The sequence below is a fragment of the Histoplasma capsulatum genome, genomic scaffold (genome assembly GCF_000149585.1).
Source record: "Histoplasma capsulatum NAm1 scaffold_5 genomic scaffold, whole genome shotgun sequence".
Taxonomy (NCBI): Eukaryota; Fungi; Ascomycota; class Eurotiomycetes; order Onygenales; family Ajellomycetaceae; genus Histoplasma; species Histoplasma mississippiense.
In genome coordinates this window covers 656,855-678,132 of record NW_001813978.1, presented here as the reverse complement: position 1 = coordinate 678,132, position 21,278 = coordinate 656,855, and the positions used below count along the sequence as shown (strand labels likewise).

Here is a 21,278-nt window from a genome sequence, read left to right as displayed (position 1 = left end):
TGAAAAGGAAAAATAGAAAGAAAACAAAAAGCAAAAAACAATGTAACAAACGGCCTCGCCATGCCAGTAACGCGCATAATATGGAATGAAATAATAGGAATAGGAGAGGAACGAAAAATAACAACAAGATTTATTTCCAACGGTCTTGGGTACAACAAGAGATGCCCATTCAAAGAACATGCAATGGCATCAGTTATGGGGGGTAAAGCCCGTTTCGAGGGCCTATCCTGTCCTATTATAAGTTGCTTCGCCTGACAATCGTGGTAAGCGACCTAACAGCAGTGGCTAATTGAGGCACATGCAACGCCGTGGAATGCAGCTCTCTGATCAACTCTTTGCGCCGTCTCGGGAGTATGAGGTAGAAGTGACAGAAAAAGGATATCCAACCGAGTAAGCGCCAGGAGCCTAAACACCGAACATACGGAAAAATATGACGAAGAATTCGAAAAGCCTCGACTGGACGGTGAGATGTGTCTTTCCAAAAATAACCGAACACACTGGTTGTGAGATAGGCAAAAATGGCCCAATGAGCCTGCACGGGACCTGACCCCGGATTTTCAACGACAAATGCTAATTGCGTCGATGTCCAAATACGTAAGCACGGGATTTCTATCTAAGGTTTCGAATGACCTTGGTTCCCCTGGCCAAAAATGGACTGGGCATCTCGTCTCGTTCCGGATCCCAGGTTGCTGGGGGCTCTCTTTCGACTGTTCTCATGCTGTCAACGACACGTGTATGGGGAGAAAGCCCCGTTGTCGGAATCCTGGACTCTCCAGGATTCCGCTCCGTGTCTTCGACTGGCCTGCCACCTGCCCTGGCTTGAGCAAGCTCGACAAGTGTCCGACCACCCATGTTCCGCTGCAGAACAGCTTTGAACATTTCCTCACCGCCTGCGTTTCCTTTGAAGGTGGGTGGTTTGGTCCCTGCCCTGCGGGGAGATCCTCCCTCTCCAGCGAGATTTGCGGAAGATGAGATCTTCATGAGGCGACGGGGTGATTTTACTTTTGCCTCCGAAGCTGCATTTCTAAGATCATTGTGTGATGCTGCAGCCGCGAGATGGGGCAGGCCTGAACCCCTGGAGGGAAATAGGCTAGGTTGCGTGCTTAATTTTTGCATCATGGCAGTTGTATTTTGCCGGAGCAAGGGTCTCACAGGGGCCTTTATAGGATCAGGCCTAACTCTGGGTCGTGTGGGAGAAGGCACATCGGGAATATCATCTTCGTCATCCGAGTTATATGCTAGGCTTGGATCCCATTTGGGATTGGACCTTGCGCCCTCGGCAAAAATATTTTTGGAGTAGCCATTTCCAGCAGTGCGGCGTGGGGAAAGGGATAAGGAAGCAATTGACATAGGAGATGGTTCGGCCATTTGGATATCATTGGGAGATTCAAAAGTGGTTTTCGAGCGGCTGAATGGTGTACGAGTGGCTTTCCTTAACGGTTTACTACTTTCAGGTGTTGGGGATTCAAGAGAGATTTCACTCAGATCAGTGGAGGAAGGGAAATCGTCGTCTGCAGTCCCGGTTCCAATAGATGACTGGCAAGAGTGCTCCGCTGACGAAGTAGTTTCGCCTTCATCAATGGTCGACGGTGATGCACTCTTTCTGCGTTTCTGCATCTCTGTAGCAATTCTTTCTTGGACTTCCGTATCAAATCGCTTCCGAAGCCTCTCGAGCTCCATGTGAACCTGCCGATCAATCTCGAGCCTTGCCTTCACTTCCCACTCGCGGCGAACCTTGCTCTCGATGTCAATTTTCATAGCTGCTTTCTCCTTCTCGAGACGTGCGTAGCTGAGTTCGAGCTCCTTCAACCGCTGCGACACGGCTTCCTCCCGCTTGCGCAATGAAATACCCAAGTCCACGACTTCTTTCTCCTTCCGCATGAGGCGAATAACTGGCATGTTCAGCAATGAAGCAGTGTCAGGCCGGTTGTCTGGGTTAACTCTTAGGCAACTCGCAATCACACTTTTGAGCTCAGAAGAATACATGTTTGGTAAAGGAGCATATTTTCCCTCGCGAATTTTTTGGATAAGTTGGATATGAGTCCGGGCGTTGAAAGGAGGCTCTTTCTGGCACAGTTCATACATGATGCAGCCGACCGCCCAGATATCAGAGTAGAGCGTATACTTTTCCGCGGCACAGATCTCTGGAGACATGTAAAAGGGAGTTCCAACGTAGGTTGAAGCGAAATCGTGAGATCCCATCTGCTTCGATAGCCCAAAATCACCCAACTTGACAGACTGATCCTCCCCGAGGAAAACTGACACGATTGATGGTCAGCCCAATCCAAGAAATAGAGTTTTATTGCACGTACTATTTTCCGGTTTTAGATCACGATGTAGAATCATCATTTGGGCCTGTTTTCCTTTCAATCCCGAAGGCTTATTATTGGGTGGTGGCCCCAGAACATTGGATCCTGCTTCTGGTGGGTCCACGCCGTAGTGACACCTATACAACGCAGTAACGAGCTGAGAAAGTATCCGCCAAACAAACTCCTCTTCTGCATATTTACCCGTCGCCTTCAAGTTCTTGATCACCATTCCAAGATCTCCACCACCACAGTACTCCATGTAGAGATAAAGATCCTGGGAAGCTTTCAGGTGCTCTCTGTGGTAGTATGCGACGATGTTGGGGTGTCGAAGAGAACTGAGGATATTGAACTCCGTCGTGAGCTGTTCGCGCTCCTTTTGCGACATTTTGACATAGTTGATTTCTTTGCGACAAAGGATCTGGAATCATCTGTTAGCTACTTTAATTGAAAGGGATACTGCGGCTTCCGTACATAGCCATCAGACTTGCGTCTAACTTTGCGAATGACCCCAAATGAACCACATCCTATCAGGCATTAGCAATATACTATTGGAGGTTTCCGAGAGAGAAAATGGCGCTTTTACCTATCCGTTCCAACACATCATACTTGTCAACTTCAGCCAGTGCAATAGCCATGGTTCGCTAGGAATAGCGAAGAGCTTGTAATAAAGAAAAAAGGAAGCAATAAAAGTCAATACATGAACAAACTCGTAGACCCCAATGAGCTGCAACGTTAGTATATTCCGCACAACGACGAGCGGTGATGTTTGCAGAAGGAAGTGAAAAATTCAGTGATCAATATCAAATCACACAGCTTGGCCTCCCCGTTTTGGCTGCGTTGCTAAGCAACCAGTGCCGGAGTACATAATTAGCCGTTCCAGGAAAGCGGTGTACATACTGCCAAAAAAAACCACACTGACAATTACATACAAAATGCGAAAAGGTCGACATACATAATAATACTTAAAGATCGAGCTCAATTACATTATAACTATATCCTTAAGGACAAAGTTTATTTTATTATGGTATTTACTGTTTGAATATCGTCAAGTCCATTTAGCCCAGACAGTCGTTACAAACCGGCTTATTTAAGTTTTGTGGGGAAATCACAAGATTTGAGATTGATAAGATAACGTTTTAAGTGGTACTGTACAAGTGACAACCCGCCTTGGCATTGCTGACTAAATAGTTTTTTTCTCCAGCCTCAACCCTCGAACTCACAGTCCCTTACTCCGTATAGTCTTGTGTGATGCGCTGCACTCGATATTAGCGCTTTTGACCGCTTCAGATATGCCAGAAATACTACACTGCGCAAACACGAGCTATAAACCACTCTACATGATCAAAGATGGGAGGCTCAAGGAGGACAACCCCCTTGACCTAAGCCAGTCCTTTACGGAACTTTGCGAAGCATGTCGAAGAGGTGACATGAAAACCTGTCAAGAGAAGATTACAGAGGGCGTTAATATTAATGCGAGAGATTTGTTTGATTGCACGCCGCTGATCCTTGTAAGTAGTGGTTTTTCTTCATGATTTCCGCTGCACCACCAGTTGCTTTATTATCTTCGGTTTTAATTCCGATGATTGATATGCGACATGGCTTTCCCTAAGCGGTCGTGATGATTTTTGGGATTGACTGTATGTAAATAGGCTAGCCTTTGCGGTCACTATGAAGTGGTACGGCTTCTCCTTGAATCCGGTGCATTGTGTGAGCGTGATACTTTTCAGGGCGAAAGGTGCTTCCTCATCTCAATTCCATTGGCCAATCTGTTGGGATTTCCTGGTAATCCTTATTGCTATTATTAGATGTCTATACAATGCGCTGAACGATAGAATACGAAATTTACTCCTTCAATATGATTATTCGAAATCCACGGATCCCTTACAGCCGTTTGCCGCTCATCTGGCCACGTTGTTATCACAAGATCGCCCTTCAACTTCAGATATTGTAGTCACAGCATTGGATAAACCATTTCACTTACATAAATTTGTATTATCTGCGCGCTCGCCGTCCTTTGCAAAGAAGCTATTAAGTGCCCCTGCGGCCAAATCGTGGGAACTTCCACCTACAATCCCCCCAGAAGCGTTTGACATAGGTGTAAGGTATCTGTACCTGGATGAAGCGCCACCGTAGTTGAGATCTGGACCGGGAACTGGTTTCACCGAAGCAGAAATTTTGGGTAGCGTTGAAAGAGTTGCCAAACATCTGGAACTTATTGGTCTCGTCGAGTCCATTCTCGACAGGGGAGATAGAAGGCTGGTCAGACAGCGACGAGCAGAGGCAACTTCAAAGGGACGTGACCAGATGGAATCGTGGTTTCGAGAAAATGTTCTCAAGTGTAAACTTGTCATTGAAACTGACAAGGTCAATAAGTTGAAAGTGAAAAGGGACAACAGGATATTTGCTGATATATTACTTCGTGCAGATGAACCTGTGGTCGAGGAGCTGCGACAGACCGAAAACATGCAAAAACTAGATGACCATGACTCCGCAACCGACGACCAAATTCCAGTGGGCCCAACACCACGGCTGCCGTCGCCTGCCGCGTCACTGCCGCCACAAAAGCCTCGCAAGTCATCTATTTTCCCCGCCCATAAAGCGATGCTTCTCCGCTCCGATTTCTTCAGTGTGATGTTTTCTTCCACTTTTAGGGAAGCCCAAGTAACGGAGAACTTACAAATAATACGCATCGACTGTTCTCCTGAGGCGTTGGAAGTCGTCCTCATCTATTTATACACAGACAGAGTCGAATTCCCATTATCGTTAGCTGTTGAAGTTCTTTATGCGGCAGATATGCTTTGTATTGAAAGGCTGAAGTCCAAAGCAGCGGTGTTGATTAGCTCCCTTGGAAATGGCAACATGAAACCGAAACAGGCACAGAACGAGGACGAAAAAGCTACCAAACAGGCAGATGCCGCTCAAAAAGGAAATCAGCAGGATGTAGATGATGAAGACGTAGATATTTACGAACTCATTCGAGCAGGATGGACGTTCCGCGTTCAGCGCCTGGAGGAATTCGCCGCTCGATATCTTGCTTACCGCCTTGAGTCGCACATCGATTTGCCGGAGTTTGCGAAACTGGTTGCCGAGTCAGCAGCCCGTATCAAAGAGCGGCAGGAAACTGATTCCATCGAACTCGTAGACGATATTCGATTCTATCTCAGCGAGAGATTCAGGTTGCGGTTCGAAGATGCTGGTCTGGACCAGATCATGGACGAAACCCGCAAGGTGGCAGAGGGCGATGGCGCTGAGGATGGCAACGTAGTCGAAGCGAATAACCCTTCTAACAATGATGGTGAAACTGATACTCCCCATCCAGGACCGGGAGCTTCGAAAATGCGAGAAGGTGAAGCCATCAATGCCAGCGATCGCAAACTTCAACCAGGAACTGGTTTGGCTTCTGACGATCTGAGCCATCCCTTCAGAACTCTGGACGGTCATGTTGCAGGAGACGAGTTCGCAAGGGACGCTGCGGACTATCAGATTTTACTGGATAAACTGGATCGTCTCTTGGAGAAGCTTGGTTTGGAGGCATAGGTCGGTCGGCTTTGGGGCATTTATTAGCGGCATTATACATAAATTAGACAGGGTCATCATTTTTGTCCTTTTCAGTTACAAAGCTGGAGAGATGTCACTGTTCGTTGAAGCAATTCGTGTTGAATATACTCCGTACTTAGACGGTTAATTACTAGTTAAATATGCTATTACCAATGAAATTCTACACTAGCTTAAGAAGCCTTTTTTTTTTTGTCCAAGTTTTTGTGCAGTACAATTGAAACTTAATCTTCTGTAATATCTATCTTCTAAGCACCTGCTGCTATACTGATAATCGAGATGCCTACACGTATGACTGCAGCGAGAAGATCCTCTGAGACGTCACATAAGGTTTTATGCGAGGATCGGTAAAGGTTGACAGGCTTGACGATCAGCTTAATCAATGAGGAAGCTGACTACGGAGTAGATAGAATCTAATGAGTACATGGACGATCGATGGCAGAACAACAAATGTAGTGCGTGCTGGGCGCGGTAAGGCCCTTTAACAACAACTTGATAGAAAAAAGTCACACGCTATCGTAGCTAGCAGCTGCTATAGGAGCCCGTACTCAAATATAGAGGTATAGGTAGTATATACACCCGGGCTCTTATTTTACCCTCTCTAGTTCTCTTCCACGTACGAAGCTTGTTTTCGCTCTTCTGTCGCTGATCCTCAATTTGGCTCGAATACTAGTCTACGTGGACATGCATCGCATGTTGCATGCTTGTGTGTGCAGTGCCGACGTCATTAGCTCGCCTCCTGCGAGCAAGCAGCAGGTGATCCATCTCATTTCCCTACGGAGGCTGCCAACGTTCAGTCGACTGGAAACTTGAGAGAGCGGGTTTTGAAAGACGGCGCTGGCATAACTACTTGTCGACAGTTTATTCCAAAGACAATGGAAATGAGATGTTAAAAATTGTGACTCAGAATAGGTAGGAAATAATTCGCGTGTCTAAAATTGGATGAATATATACATAACAAAAATACATAATAGAAGTGGAAAATGAACAAAGGGAAGAGAGATGTTTCTGTTGGAAAAATAAGAAGATAGATAAACACAGCGGAGAAGGGTGAAAGATAATAATAATAATAATACATTTGATGCGTGAAAATGGGCATGACAGAATTTGTTTTCCATAACTTAGCCCAGAAGAGTAACCACATGAGATAGCGTATGCCTCTTCCGCTTTCTATTTCTCCTTTATCGGGGCTCCATGTATCTATGCAAATCCCCAGATCCACTTTTGTTTCTCCCTCTCTTTGTATTTTGCTTCTTTCGTTTCAGTGCAACAACTCTCTCTTCTAGCAAGCATCAAGACGTTAATTGTCCCGGGGATTTCCGTCCTTTGTCGGTTTAGACGTTGGACGGAACGTGCTAGTAGTGAAATTGAGCTCGTACAATTTATATTCTTTTGGAGATATTTGGATCCTGTGCAAGACAAGTGCCATCTATGTGTCGACGCCGAGTATATAGATCGTTGTTGATTCTCACAACAGCAGCTGGGCTATATCATTGTGAGATCCAGAGGGTTCTGCATCATTTCGTCGAAAGTTTGGCTCCTTGGTCCTCTCGCCCTTACCCCCGGTTATGGAGGGTCTCGAAGGCTGGAGGGTTGGGTTCGGACAGCTAGAGCCTGTCTGGATTCTAATTTCGCGGAAGGAGGTTTCATTTTCACATTATTGGGAACAGAATTTCCGGATCGGGTTTCAAATTCAAGACCAAAGATAAAAAAAACAGTAGAGAAATAGATAATTCTAAAGATAATTGGTATCTTGCCGTTCCAGGAACAATAATGGGACTGCTGGTCCTCCCAGGATCATATCCAATATTCGAGCTCGTCATGTTGAGTTGTAAGCCAGAGAGCGAACTTGTTAGTGTTCTTCAGGCTCCCTTAATTCACCAAAGCTGCTTGCGTAGGTCTGCCTGTATGACAACCCCGTTCATGTCGCTTCATGTTACTCCTGACACTAAATGACTTGCCACAGTTGACATGCGGGCATTTGAATGGCTTTTCGCCGGTATGGCTGTGCGAGTGAATCCGTAGACTAGAAGGCCGAGAAAACGCCTTGTGACATATTCGACAGATATACCTGTCATGATTTTGTGGGTAGGGAGCCGTATTTGACGGTGGAAAATAGTGGTGGTGTTGCCAGGTTGAGATCATAGAATGGTGATGGTGCTGTTGCGCTGGCGGGGCTGCCAGAGGAATAGATGGCGAGAAAGAAGGGGGATGTGATGGGCTGTGATAATATTCCGTAGAATTCGCTAGGGGTTCAACTGGGGAAGCGAATGGAGTCGAGCTGGTGGGTAAATTGGAGGATGGAGCGTAATGCTTTTCGGGAAGGGAGACAGTAGAATTTTGAGATACGGACGATCTGGTTGACTGCGGGGGTAACGGACCTTGGGGCATCCGATGCTGGTAGGAAGGGTCCGCCGATGACGAACTTGTGAGATTGGCTACTGAAATGGGAGAGTGTGCAGACGATGGCGACGATCCGGAAGGAGAGTGATTTCTTCCATCTAATCCGGAGCCTGGGCGCATGGGAGGGGTCGGTGGTAAAATCATTCTCGGCCTGTGTATGGGCTTTTGGCTGGCTCCTTGGCCCTGTGATTTCAAATCAACTTCTCCAGTTGAGAGTGGATTGGGACGATGTTTTTCTGATCATGGAATTTAGTAGGTATATCAAGATGAATACTGCAGCGGAATTCGTACTAGCTACATGAACAGGAGAGAGTTGGTCAGCTCCTTGCAATAAACTCGATATTGAAGGAAGAGAGAATCTGGACTGCTCTTCGACAGGTGGGGATAAGGGTGGTTGAGGAGAGCGGGCATATGCAAGATTTGAAGCATTGCGATCGTAGTATCCGTTCGATACAGATAATGAAGATTCGCTCTGCAAGGACTGGCGCTTTTGCGAAGTGCCTGAGTGTGGATACGTCGAAGGAGGGCTATGATAGCTGGTCACCAAGTGGGATAAATTCATTTTTGTGCCCAAGACGTCGGTGACAAACGTTGACCAAAGTTGTCGATAAGTTGTTGTTATTATGGATATATCGTATATCAAATCCGGTATTGTATGTGTAGTGGCGGACGGGTGGTCAAAGGGTAGGAGAAGAAGTGTGAGTTGAACAGGGTCAGAAATCCAGGACAAGGGCTCCGAGCAGGTTGATATGGGATCCCTAGTCAGGCTTGTGCAGGCCGCGACGGGTGGATTATGAGGAAAGTTTTTAGCCTGACATGGGTCGACGAACGCTAGGTCCAAAGATCTTCCAGAACCCAGCGGGGGGGAAAGGGGCGGTCGAAAGACTAGTGGGGATGATGCTTTTTCTGCTCCCCTCTGGCGGCCTCGGCAGTAGCAGGGGAAGAAGGCGTGGTGAAATGATAATGGCTCGGAACTATGTAAGCTGTTGTAACGCAGAGCATCGACCCCAAACTTTGTGTGGGAATGAGATAACTATTTGTATCCACCCACCTCCACTGCGTACCATCGGACTTCAGCAGGGCATGATCCGGTATTATTATCCAATCAATAACAGGAAACTAAATCGAGGCCGCCATTTTATTTGAAGATTCCTCAACAATGGAACGGGCGTCAACACATACATGGCTTGTAATGTGTAAAATAGTGAACGCTGGTTATAAAAAACAAAAAGGAAAAGAAAAAGAAAACAAACAAACAAACAAGATGACAGTACTCCGTATCGTGCTTCTTGTCCGATCCTCCACCCAGCAACAAAGCGGTTAGATTTTGGGTGAAGCGGTGATAGCAAACAGGGGGCCACTGCTGCCTGGAGGAGGTATGGACAGGAAATCGGAAATCCATTGTTGCTGTTGAGACAAATCCCCATCGAACCAGCGGTATGCCAGCCGTTGTTCGGTGACCATGACGCCCCCTGGTTTCGCGATGCGTGCACAGGACGATGTACGGTTCGGTTCCGACCTCAGAAGCTTTTAGCTACCTCGTGGCTGTTTCCGTCACTGGTGCAGCTGGCTCTCCACATGACTCGTGGGGCTTGGAGCGCCTGTTGCTACTGGCCGAATCCATGCATCGAGGACCATGGTCGATCTCCGCCAGTAGCCAACAACGGGAGAAAACAAAACAAGCGAGGGCTGCTTCCCAGCAATTCAGAGAAGCAGCAGGCTAACGATGCATTGGCCGAACTCTGTTCTCGGGCCCATTTTTATCTAGGTGAATTGAGTGGCTCGGTTAGCGAGTGGCCCCAACGGGATGACAGCGTATAAGAAGTGAAAAAGAAAAAAACGAAAAACCAAACAAATGGAAAAAAGGAGAAACAGTATTCTCACCAGCCGTGGCGATCCGTCTCTCCCCTCAAGCTACTCCTTAGCGCAGATCAGGAGACCAACATGGACGGGACGCCGACGGCGATGCTCGATTTTCCTGGGAACCGCTAGCTGAGTGGATTTGCTCGCAGCAGTTTACGAACCCATGAGCATACCATTGGACACATCTTGCCATAGAAGTGAGGATACCCAAACCGAACGGGCTCGGAGTGAAGCATAAATAATAATTGACAATGTAAGTTTTTTTTTTCCTCTTTGCGTTATGCAGCAGCATTGGCCCACCATCGCCTCAGCCTATAAACCCGTCAGCGCCGAAACACACTCTAGACGATTGGCGTTCTCCGGGGAGAGCTTGGGGAGTTCTTACGGGAAGATAAGACATGCTCAATCGATGGTACTATGAAATGGTGGCTGCTGTTGCGATTCGGGGGGAAATACATCGTAGTGGCTGGTCTGATTATTTTGCGGCTGCTGGAGATCATCCCTGTAATTCACTCCTGGCGTCAATAATAATAATACACGGCCAATCTTTGCACATCGAATCTGGCCCCAAGCGAGCAGCAGGAGTACGCGGTGGTGGGATTTGCGAAACACGCACCAGCGGCCCCCCCCCCCCCTCTCTCTTTTTTTTTTTTTTTTTTTTTGAAAATACCCACCACGGACTGAGGGAGGTAGGGATGCAACAGGGCCGTCAAAGGATAGTATCCTGATCGGGTTGTTTCTTAAGGCGCGAAGGATGAGACAGAGTTGTTCTCGATGACATAGTCAAACCTTGAAATACTCGTTGGTTTTCGAAGTTTACAAATTTCCCTGTTGGGTAACCGACTGAACGTGAAATTAGTTTTTGTGTGAAAAAACAAAGCCACAGAAAAAAAGGCATTATGTTTACGCCCTATACCACAAATCAAGGTCCAATCCGCTCGTGTCCTGATCCATTTACTTTATCAATCTCAATGTCTGATTTTCTTTTCTTTTCAGCGTTGAATGTAATAGGTTTGTTTGAAAACCGGGGGTTGAGGATACCTTCGTGACCTCTCATACCCTGCTGTTCACAAGCGGAATTACGCTGAATTTCCCCAAACCAGGGGTAACTAGGGGTTGGCGAAATTATGATTAAAACAATCAATGACCTGCTTCGCCTGGCCCACTTCTGATCCCTGCGTACGATCCTCCTTGTTTGCTGACTTGTCTGAGGTCGAAGGGAGCTGATTGTCCTAATTGAAAGAATGAGCACACAGGGGAGCCAATATCCTCACGCATCTCCCGAGAAATCATTTCCGTGGCTCGATTCGATCGAACAGGCCATACAGATCACTCTAGATTCAGTCGGCTATTATCCAGTCAAAAACGTGCCTCCTTGGACAAAGTGCCCACAGTCGACAGCGGTGCCACTTTTTGCCCACGGTCATTCTTGGCAGAGAGGAGGCGGTCCAACAATCTGTGGGCTGCAGGAATCCTTAGACACTGCAGCTCCAAAAATAATACAGGAATAGCCTTTGTTCGATGAACTCCGCAACAGCCAATAGTGGGCTGGCTGAGCGCCCATGCCGCCATACGGGTTGAATTATTGTTCCACTGGAGGGCCGCAAGCATGCATCCGAACATCCTCGAGGCCTGATGCACCGATATCACATCACCATGCTTTTGCTACCATGAGCAACTGACGCACAAGGGAAGTGGCACGTTTCTCTGGAGTTTTCCCCGGTCGAATCACCCTTCAGCAGCTCATCGAAGGCGTTTTTGAATTACACCTTGGCATAGTTAATGCTCTGCAGTCAATGTCATGCTTCATAGTCAGGGTTTCGAACGGCAAAGGGATCGTCGTTAGGCCAGACACTAGCTTTCGTTGTTCACTGTACGGAATTGGCGCACGATAATACACGGGCAAGCGGACTTCTCTTCCCGCCGGCACGGCAGAGAAAAGGAAAGCGGTGTCGAGAGATAAGAAACGGTTCACTGCTGCCAGCGTTTCGGATTTTCATCTTGCGCACGGTCGTTCGAACAAATAAGCTCGATCTTTGCTGGTGGCTTCCTCACCAAATTATTACGGTGCTTAGGCCTGTTGCTAACGAACCTTGCTGACAAATTTCATGCTTCGATTCTTATGTGCAGAAAGTGAAATTTATGCAAACGCTCTGTTGTATCTGGACGACGATCCTCCGGACAACAATAATGGCGCTGCTCGTGTTTTGCCATCCTGTTCCTCCCCCACCCCGTTCAGGCTAATCTAGTAAATGGGTTTCTACTATTGGTTGTTCAGGGCTGGATTTTTAGCAGACCTTGTCCGTTTTCCAGAACAAATCATTCCAACGCTTTTCCCGCCAGGTTCTGCCATTTTGTAGTCAGAGTGAGGAACAACCGGCTGGAGGAGACCGACATTGAAATGCTCCACTCTGCAAATAAAACTTCACAAGTGCTTTGTCCTGTTTCAGATGCTTTGGTTGGGATTAGTTTGCCGATACTTCTCCAAGATTATGATTATTGATCGGGCTCTTCGACGATCCATCATCCCAAGTAAATGTGAAGGTGATTGACATATATTATTTTTATTTCCCACTTGGGCAATCGAAAACAGATCAGCGAGGTAAGGAGATCTGCCGGGTTTGTCTGCCTTGAGCAGTTGTCGTCCAAGAGGACAAAGAAATACAGCCCGTGCACCAACCATCCAATATTTCGTGAAACCAATATCCAGATTGTCGCCGGAAACTACAGCACCAACTTCCTCGATGACCATGTGGCAACCTCATTTACTCCCAAAAGCATACGCCACGAATTCTCGTGTAACCAAGCGCTTTTCATAGCATTCTGAGCTTCTCCTCGCCTGCAGGCAAACATAATTTATCTCCAATACAGCCGCAGTATGCAGATATGCAGATTGGCGGCACTATCAGCAGGCGACAGGCCAATGACAAGAGATCTATCAGATCTCCCTAACCTTCCTGCCCTTGAAGACTTAAAAATGTGTCGAACATCATTCTCCCTTTTACTGGATGATTGCTAGATCCCGTACGATCACCAACAGGGGATCATATGGGTTGAGAAGAATGTTGGCTTCTTTACTTCTCAAGGCGGGCTGAGGTGATATGATTCTGCGCTAGCTCTATCCGCAATTATGATCGCCGCGGCATTCAAGGGATCCCGCAAGAAAGGAGGATGGTGACATGGGGCCATGAAGCTTAACTCCATCTCTGACAATGATTGATGATTGATGAGGTTGGGAAGGATGCTAGGAAATTAATTTTTTTTCCCCTCTTAGGCGAGATTTACGCCAATAATAATCCATATCGGAACTTTACGCAGTTCCTTGATATCAAAGTCTAACCGTCGTCTCAGCCAATAGACAATAGACCAGCATTCACTCCATATCATGATATTTAAAAGCTACGAGAAGACAGGCTCCCAGGACCCGTGGCTTTCAGCCCATCTATCTAAGGGCTAACTCAGCCTCTGCAAGGGTTAAAAATATAATAATAATGCAACATCCCCAACGCTCTTCGATCACCGAAATCCCGCAAAACATGAATTATGTGGTTGACGCACTCAACAGCCACATGGGCGGTTCAGACATAATTTTGCCGGCAGGATAGGGGGATTGAGGCGTTTGTTCACTTTTCCCAGAGAAACGCCAACCTGATCGATGATGGCCTCATTTCCCAGCAGGAACTTCCCACAAAACTCAAAAAACGAATGTATTTTACACGGGCCTACACTGTATGTTTGTTCACGCTGGGCTTTGTTACACCAGAGACGCAGTACATGCATGCATGGGAACCCATGTGTTGGCGAAGCTTTTGTTTCTTCACGCTATGCTAAGTAGGGAAGATTCTACGAAGATGAATAATATTGATCTTGATAACGAGTTACAGCAGAGATTGCACGATGGACATGACTTCCGGGGTATGGGTATCTTTCAGAGCTTGTCCCGTGCATGATTCTCAAGTTCTCTTCTTTTCATGATGTCAGGAAAATTTACTCCCACAACTGGGCGGATAATAACTCCTCGAAAGAAACTTGAGTACAACTTTATCAAGGAGAAACTTTTTTTCTTCTTTTCTTTTCGGTAGCCAGTAACAAGCCGGAGAACCATGTTAGGGATTTGCTGCTGGGTGTCTTGGTTGCTTGTTATGGAGAAAATCACTGCCTGAACCTGTGTTCGCTTTTCTCCACCTTCAACAATTTGCTTGGTCCTAACTAACTAATATTGTGATTATTATCTAACTCTGCGGGTGACTGATTTTAGAAACGGGGTCCAATCTCGGCACCAGCATGATTGCGGGAACTTCCATCACATTTCTGATACAGGTTGGGGGGCTTTTGAGGGGTGGAATTTCTCCGATAAGTGAGGCCAATGAGAAAGCTTGTTCCAGTTCCCGTATTTGACTCCCGCCTTTCTTATCTGCGTCAGGATAGCCTGGTTTTAATCATCAGAACGTCTTTCTCGTGTTCTCTAACTAATAATTTCAATATGACAGTGCTGGTGCTGGTGCTGGCGCTGTGGGTGGGGGTGGTGATGGTGATGGTGATGATGGTGGTCGTTGTCGGGATGAATTGTAGTTGCCAATGCATGAACATGAGGCATGACTACTTGAGCATGCAAGAGCGGATGGCTTCCGATTGAATCCCCGTTTGACATGGCAGATGCGGAGAATTGCAAACTGATAATGCATCGGGAATATGGTGGGAGATATGGTGTTCACGCAAAACCTCAAATCCGTCCCCCATTTTCCAAGACAATTCTTGCCAGACCGGCGGGATTGAGATCATAGCCCGAGATCAGCATCCTGGAATCAAGCTAAGGGGAGGTAATTTTAGCTAAAATGCAGTGGCTGAAGGTCATTGCTTATTCTGAGGCTATCCTTTTGATGAGAATTCTTCAACGATGAGCGTTTTGTCGTTTATGTGTTCCTATTTGGGGTTAGATGATGCATAAGGTGATCTCCACTTGGCCATCTTCTGATTGATGAAAAGGCACATCCTGCCACGGCGATCCCTGCGCCATCATGGCCCAGAGGCGTAAAGACGATCATCAGCAGTTAGCGCAGGCCCAAGAGCAGACGCTCTGATGTTTCAGCGTTCGTGTTTTTATGTTTGATCACTTCCCATTTTCTTGGCAAGTGTCTTTCCAAGGGCGGGTTATATTTTATTTTATTTTTTTCTTGGGGGGTGGGGGGTTACAGGGCTGCATGGGTGTTGGCTCAGGTTTTGCACCAATCGCCAAACGAATTTCCAGCACTTCATCACATCATCAAAGCAATTTGCAGCAGAGTACTCCGTACTGACAACTAAAAGCCATACTTAACTGCCTATCGAACTAACTAACTAGCAAGCGATATGACATAATATCTTCGCGGAAGCAAGATGTTGCAGCAAGGCGATTCCCTGCTTACTTCGTCAGCCCGTAAATGTGGCACCAGTGATGACTTAGTGGCAGTCCGGCCCAAAACCAACCCGAAAAAATGGGCCTTTGCGGCACCACTGGCGCATGGGACGATCATCCCACGTGTCCTGGAAGCGTGCTCCACCTGTGAAGGCTGCTATGCGTGCCCTGTCACTTGAAGCCTGGACAGTGGACACAGGAGGAGGTTGCACCCGCTCGCCCGTCAGCGCCGCCAGCCTGACTACGGAGAGAACTGACAGCAGTGGTCATTGTAAGTAGTGGCTCGGCGCGGAGAATATTGACTCTCCCCATCATCTCTTTATATCAAATCAAACATCAACCAAGTACTGAATATGTTGATATTTATATGACGCAGATAGCTAAGATCAATAGGAAATACCCAAACATAATTTCTTGTTCAATATTTGGTTGATCCACCCTTAGCCTTAATAACAGCATTCATCCTTTTGAGGAGAGATGTCTATTAGAGCCTGTATCTCCTTCTGTGTAATCGAATCCCGTATCAATTGTAATTCCCTTCTCGTCTCTGCTTTGGATTGTATTTGATGTCTTATCTTTGATATGAGGAGCTTCATGATTGCTCATAGATCCTCAATAGAGTTTAAATCAGGACTTTGTGCAGGCCATTTCATCTGCTCTTTAATCAGCGTAGCGGTATGAAGGGATAAGAAAGATGGATAATGGGTGGAATGAATGCTTCTCTACATAGAGAATTAGATGCTGTTGATTGTGAGCAGAGAGCTCGCTTAGAGAGTCTTCCAGTACATTTTGAAGATCTTCTTTTATGATTCCGACCTTCCTCACAGTATACCATAGAGGAAATGATTGCGTGATGCAGCTTTAAAACTTTAGATACAGAAAAGAATGCTTCTGCTTCTGAAGATGTAAAACTGTACTCATAATAACTGCAGAGTGCCCTCTCAATGTTTGAGGCTTGGGACACATATTTTGGCCCATCGAATGGATGTCGGATAATAGGGAAATCAAGGAAGAAGAGGGGTATAAAGCGGGGTTGACAGCGCTTGGCCACTAGTACGATGACTTTTTGGACACTCCTCAACATGTACACAGTACCTGATCCATTCCCAACAAAAAATCCAAGCCCATGGCACGACATTGCGCCATGGTTATTAACACGAGCGCTATCAAACTCTTTCAAATTTCCGAGCCGAAGGGGCTGGCCCATTTTCAATTCAGGAATTTGTTGTCCGAGCCGTCACACAGGTGGTGTCAATTGCATTGTCGACTTGTCTCATTGGGATTTTGAGATCAACCCAGCGTCAAACCTGTGGAAAATGACATTTCTCAAGCGATGAATATTCCTTAGCATTGTTCGGTATTTGGACCTGATTTCTGAGATGCAATGCTTTCTGGACTGGTATATTGTTGCGTAATAGATGCCGATGATAATGTTTCACACTTGCGCCTCACTGGACCATCGCAGCCAAGCTACTCCGTACGGAGTACAGAATACACATTGTGGAATTAAATCCAATTTCCTCTGTTTGAATTGCGAATACATTCCCACCCCGGCTTGGCGAGGGGTTTTGAAGAGATATCCGTGCTTAGAATGGACATCCCTGGACCTGTATTCCTTCGTTTCCACTTTATGAGGTCTGCGAAATATGTTCACCTAGACCGCATAACAAATTGCTAACTCGTGTAGTTGAAAAGCTGGGTGGACCCGGACTTGGCATCCAAGATTTTTAAACGATTTTGAGTGAGGGGCTCCGAAATTGCCTTTGAATTCTGGAGGAGTTCCAGAAGGTCCAGGAAAACCCTTTCACGGCGGGGAGTTCATCCTTGTCGACCCAAAAGTGATCATCGATTTCACTTCGATTTATTTGTAGATGATTAGAGATTTCTGCTGGCGTCGCTGTTGCTTCAAACCTCAACTCGTCTCCCCCCCCCCACAAAGTGTATGTTTCTCATATGCTCAATTTGTCTCAATTCTCTAAATTGAACCCCAAATCCCCAAATTCTTGGGAGAGTGGAACATGCTCTGAAAATGGGATTTTGTTCGCACAAAGTGCGTAATTTGCGGGATCCCATGCCTGACTCTTAAGCCACGACGGCACAATGTGGTATTGGAGAGATGCTGATAATTATTGAGAATCATTTGGTAGTAACAATACATCTGTAGTCTGTCGGCACTTGATTCACTCCTGAGCAGACATATTGGTTTGTTTCCAAACCAACCACTGTATTTTACACGAAATTCACAGGGATTGGGGGATCTGCAACTTGCATGGAGCAAGCAAAAACCAGCCATACATTCTATTTTATGGCAAGCCGACCATCTCTGAACTGTGAACGCCCGCCTCACGTGGAAGGGGTAAATCAACCGCCGAATCATGGAGAGAGTGGAGTCTAGCGGTTTTTCCCAGGTGTTCTGGATGCTGATAACTAAGAAAGCATGCTGTGGGCGCAGCAAGGGAAGGCCATACCGGAAATATCCTCCTTGTATTCAATATCATAAATTCATTAATTAGCTTATGTATGATGTGAGCCTCCCAAGCCTTCATTCTAGGATTCTTCAAAAAAAAAAAAAAAAAAAAAAAAAACCCTTTGGAATCTGGATTAAGGTTTTCCATTTTCTGGCACCCAGAAACCCATTTAATATATATATATATATATATCTTTGAATTCGGCTCTGTCTTCCCCAAGCAACCTTCCTGGTGGCGCAGTTTGAGGTCTTGAAATGCCGGAGCATTGGCACTCGAGCAAGCTAGAAATCACGTGTTGTGGAATACAACCTTGGAACGTCGAATTTCCTCCACACGCAGTATCATGCCTATCTCAAAATGTTCAGGTCGTCAGCAGGAAGCATGATCCATCGGGATTTGTGCCCCGTCTACTTGCCCCGTCTACTAGCGCTTTTCATGACGGGTGCGCGTATCAATGCCAATCACCGCTTTGACCTCTCTTCCCCTCGCACTTCGATGAAGCCGCGTCGGAGAAGAAAGTCCCGAATGCCTGGCAAGCTTTCACCCTGACCAGACTTCCAAGCGAGATGCGCCAAGCTATTAGACCCTGTCTCAGATCCGACTTTTGGTCTGCCCGTCTTATGGCTGATGCTTTAGGCCCCCAGAACAAATGAAAAGTCCCCGAGAGCTTCGAGAGGAACAACCAAACCAAGGGGGAGGCCCCATGCCATGGCTTCATCCTCAAGCACCTTGGCAGGCATTGCCAAGGAATCAACTAAAGAGGGCTGACTGGGCCTGCGGCCATCCATTCTCCCTTTGGTCCACGGAATTGGGGCATCAGAACAGCCATTTTTGTCATTCCACACACAGGATCTTCGCCATCAGGGTGAACCAACTTAGGATGCCTGGGCAGAATCATCTTCGCAGCTAATTCATGGGGCTTCTTATTTGAGTGTCTTGCTATGAGGAATGATTGACTTTGATCGTCCGAGCCGTCGAGCAAAGCTTGGCGTCATTGGAATTTTCTCCGAGCCTTCGACACTTTCGATGGGCTATTTCGCTCGGTAGAAGGAAGAACATGTTCTATGACCGAAGTCGTTTCTCAACCTCTTCCGATGATAATCCATTTCATCATCCCTGGTCAGTAGCATCAGGTTATTGCTGGCATGCCATTCGTTGATAGGTCGTTCACCATGAACTTTTTCAAGCCCTCTTTCATTCCCACTTTCAGTGGTCACTTTACTTCTCTTGTTTATAAAATCTATCATCTCTGATCTCGAACTTAAGACTTTGTCTTTGAGGGTAGATGTTTCGATTTCTTCGTATTTACGCAATATGTATGGAGGCAATCGTGCGCGGGACACCCGCATTTTTACGAACCTGGGTGAACCCTTAGGGTCTCCTGCATACGCAGCGCAAGGTGAGGCAGAAGGACACTATCTCAACCCTTGTCCAAAGTGCATTCAATCCTCGGCCGAGCGAATGGAGCCTTTGGATCAGGTTCGCACATCGTTTAAGGTGGCGATTCTTACGTCTCCCCGGGATCCAATGTTCACAAGCATGTCAAAATGAAGATTTCACCGCCTCTTTTCCCACACGCAAATCTAGGAATAGATCGATATTTAGGCCAGCCTATTGAGCAGCAGCGTGGCTTCTCAACTATCTCTCGAAGAGATCCTGTTTACGCAAGTGACTCACTTCATGGATGCGAGTCACTTCTCATGGCGTGTGTACCTCCGGTGAACATGTATCAACATTTGCTGGTCTGGCACCGGCTTCTTAGCCGCTACCTCCCACCTCTTCATGCATATGTTTTGTAACGTCATGGATTTTTTTTTTAATTTACTTTTATCTTGCTCATGTTATCCCTTCAAGACAGAAGGGATATGCCGTTACATAGCCTCTTGGTCTAGATCTATTTTCCCTATCTCGAATTATGATATCTTACTATATTTCTCTCTTCTTCGACAAGGAAGGATATATTTTGATCACTTTCTTCCTTATGATCCCTGCTGATGTCACCGTTTCCGAAGCAGAACTACTGGCATTGCCAGGTTGGCAAGTCGATGCATGGCCTTGCTTATACTTGCGCAAGTGAGTCGATACGCTCTTCGAGATAGATTTACACCGGGCAAAAGTGGAGTTTCAGCTTCCTGGTGGCAATGTCGTTGAAAAGTTGCAAGTTCGGTTTCATTGGCTCTTCGAAAAGCGACTATTATCCTACTCCATTTGCAAGGTTCGTACATGTTTTGTACATATGGGCGTTTTGGTAGTTGATCCTATGACATGTTGCTTGTGAAGTCGGGTCGATCATCACATTGAGTGGTGCGACGTGTTCCGGGGGATCAGTTGATCCCGCAAGTGTTGGATATATTGTCAGTAGAGTTGTAGGCATCTATAACCAATCGATGATTCGAATGTTCTGTGAAGAATATTTGATGACACGCTGCCTCATGCTACTGAAAGGCTCTGGCAAGAAAAAGAAAATTCTTCTCGTCCTCAATGATACTAGCTTTCCGCCCTTGTTTTGGCGGCCACTGGCTTAGATTGCTACGACTTCCTTGGTTGGAATACCCTCCACGGGAATATCGAATGCTAACAACCCATCAATTTCTATTCATGAAATCCCTAAATACCAACCATTATCAACTTGTTTTAGGTGGCACTCCAATCCCAGTCTTCTTCCTACGCGAAATGATAACTCATTGCCATGGATGGTGCCTTGACTGAGTTTATTTCATCTCAGTGTTCATTTTACATCTCTTTTGCTTCTTTTTGCACTAATGAGGCGACGGACAGTCTACGTCCCAGCTGCGATTGACTGTATTGATGCATTCTCTGGATAAAACTATCCCACAACTGGCAACACTCATTTGCCTCGTACAATAAAATAAATAGCACTCTATACATTTTACTCTATTTTTCGCCTGCCGCTCTGCTTTTCTCTTCACTTGGGGAAGGAAGAAATTGCCTCAGCTTTATAGACTAAAATTTGCATATCAAGGATTATGTTTAGTAGGACAGTGCACTACATACACCTCATACCAATATATATTTGTCGTTCATTACTATTATCCGTCCATTTCGCTTCCCCAAATGGTTCTAGGGGTAAGAGGTAATTCATCTTAGAACAAAAGTAAAAAGCAATAAAAATATGTGAACGTAGTAGGCGAGCGGCGTAGGTGGGAAACGAATAGAGTAAAAGGAGCAACCTTTGCCTCAGCTGATATTCATTTTTAGAAGCCCATTACATACATATATTGGCTTAGGGCCTCCCACATCCTCGACTTGGAATCGACTGTTATA

The 21,278-nt window shown here is 46.3% G+C and overlaps 4 protein-coding genes across 4 annotated transcripts; 3 read left to right on the top strand and 1 right to left on the bottom strand.

The window, feature by feature from the left end:
• Nucleotides 1-609: 609 nt before the first annotated feature.
• On the bottom strand, nucleotides 610-2,944 carry HCAG_05056 (G2-specific protein kinase nimA; the record flags this gene model as incomplete). The annotated part of the gene is made up of 5 exons (XM_001539539.1): nucleotides 610-2,258; nucleotides 2,313-2,446; nucleotides 2,492-2,727; nucleotides 2,781-2,833; nucleotides 2,893-2,944. 5 exons carry the CDS (start codon nucleotides 2,942-2,944, stop codon nucleotides 610-612), a joined length of 2,124 nt encoding a protein of 707 aa, XP_001539589.1.
• Nucleotides 2,945-3,241: 297 nt separating this feature from the next.
• HCAG_05055 (predicted protein) lies at nucleotides 3,242-5,846 on the top strand (the record flags this gene model as incomplete). The annotated part of the gene is made up of 5 exons (XM_001539538.1): nucleotides 3,242-3,251; nucleotides 3,549-3,817; nucleotides 3,959-4,044; nucleotides 4,115-4,406; nucleotides 4,443-5,846. 5 exons carry the CDS (start codon nucleotides 3,242-3,244, stop codon nucleotides 5,844-5,846), a joined length of 2,061 nt encoding a protein of 686 aa, XP_001539588.1.
• Nucleotides 5,847-7,835: 1,989 nt separating this feature from the next.
• HCAG_05054 (predicted protein) lies at nucleotides 7,836-8,355 on the top strand (the record flags this gene model as incomplete). The annotated part of the gene is made up of 3 exons (XM_001539537.1): nucleotides 7,836-7,863; nucleotides 8,105-8,148; nucleotides 8,269-8,355. The coding sequence occupies 3 exons, from the start codon at nucleotides 7,836-7,838 to the stop codon at nucleotides 8,353-8,355; spliced, it is 159 nt and encodes a 52-aa protein (XP_001539587.1).
• Nucleotides 8,356-9,766: 1,411 nt separating this feature from the next.
• HCAG_05053 (predicted protein) lies at nucleotides 9,767-9,991 on the top strand (the record flags this gene model as incomplete). The annotated part of the gene is made up of 1 exon (XM_001539536.1): nucleotides 9,767-9,991. One exon carries the CDS (start codon nucleotides 9,767-9,769, stop codon nucleotides 9,989-9,991), a length of 225 nt encoding a protein of 74 aa, XP_001539586.1.
• Between the last annotated feature and the right edge of the window lie 11,287 nt (nucleotides 9,992-21,278).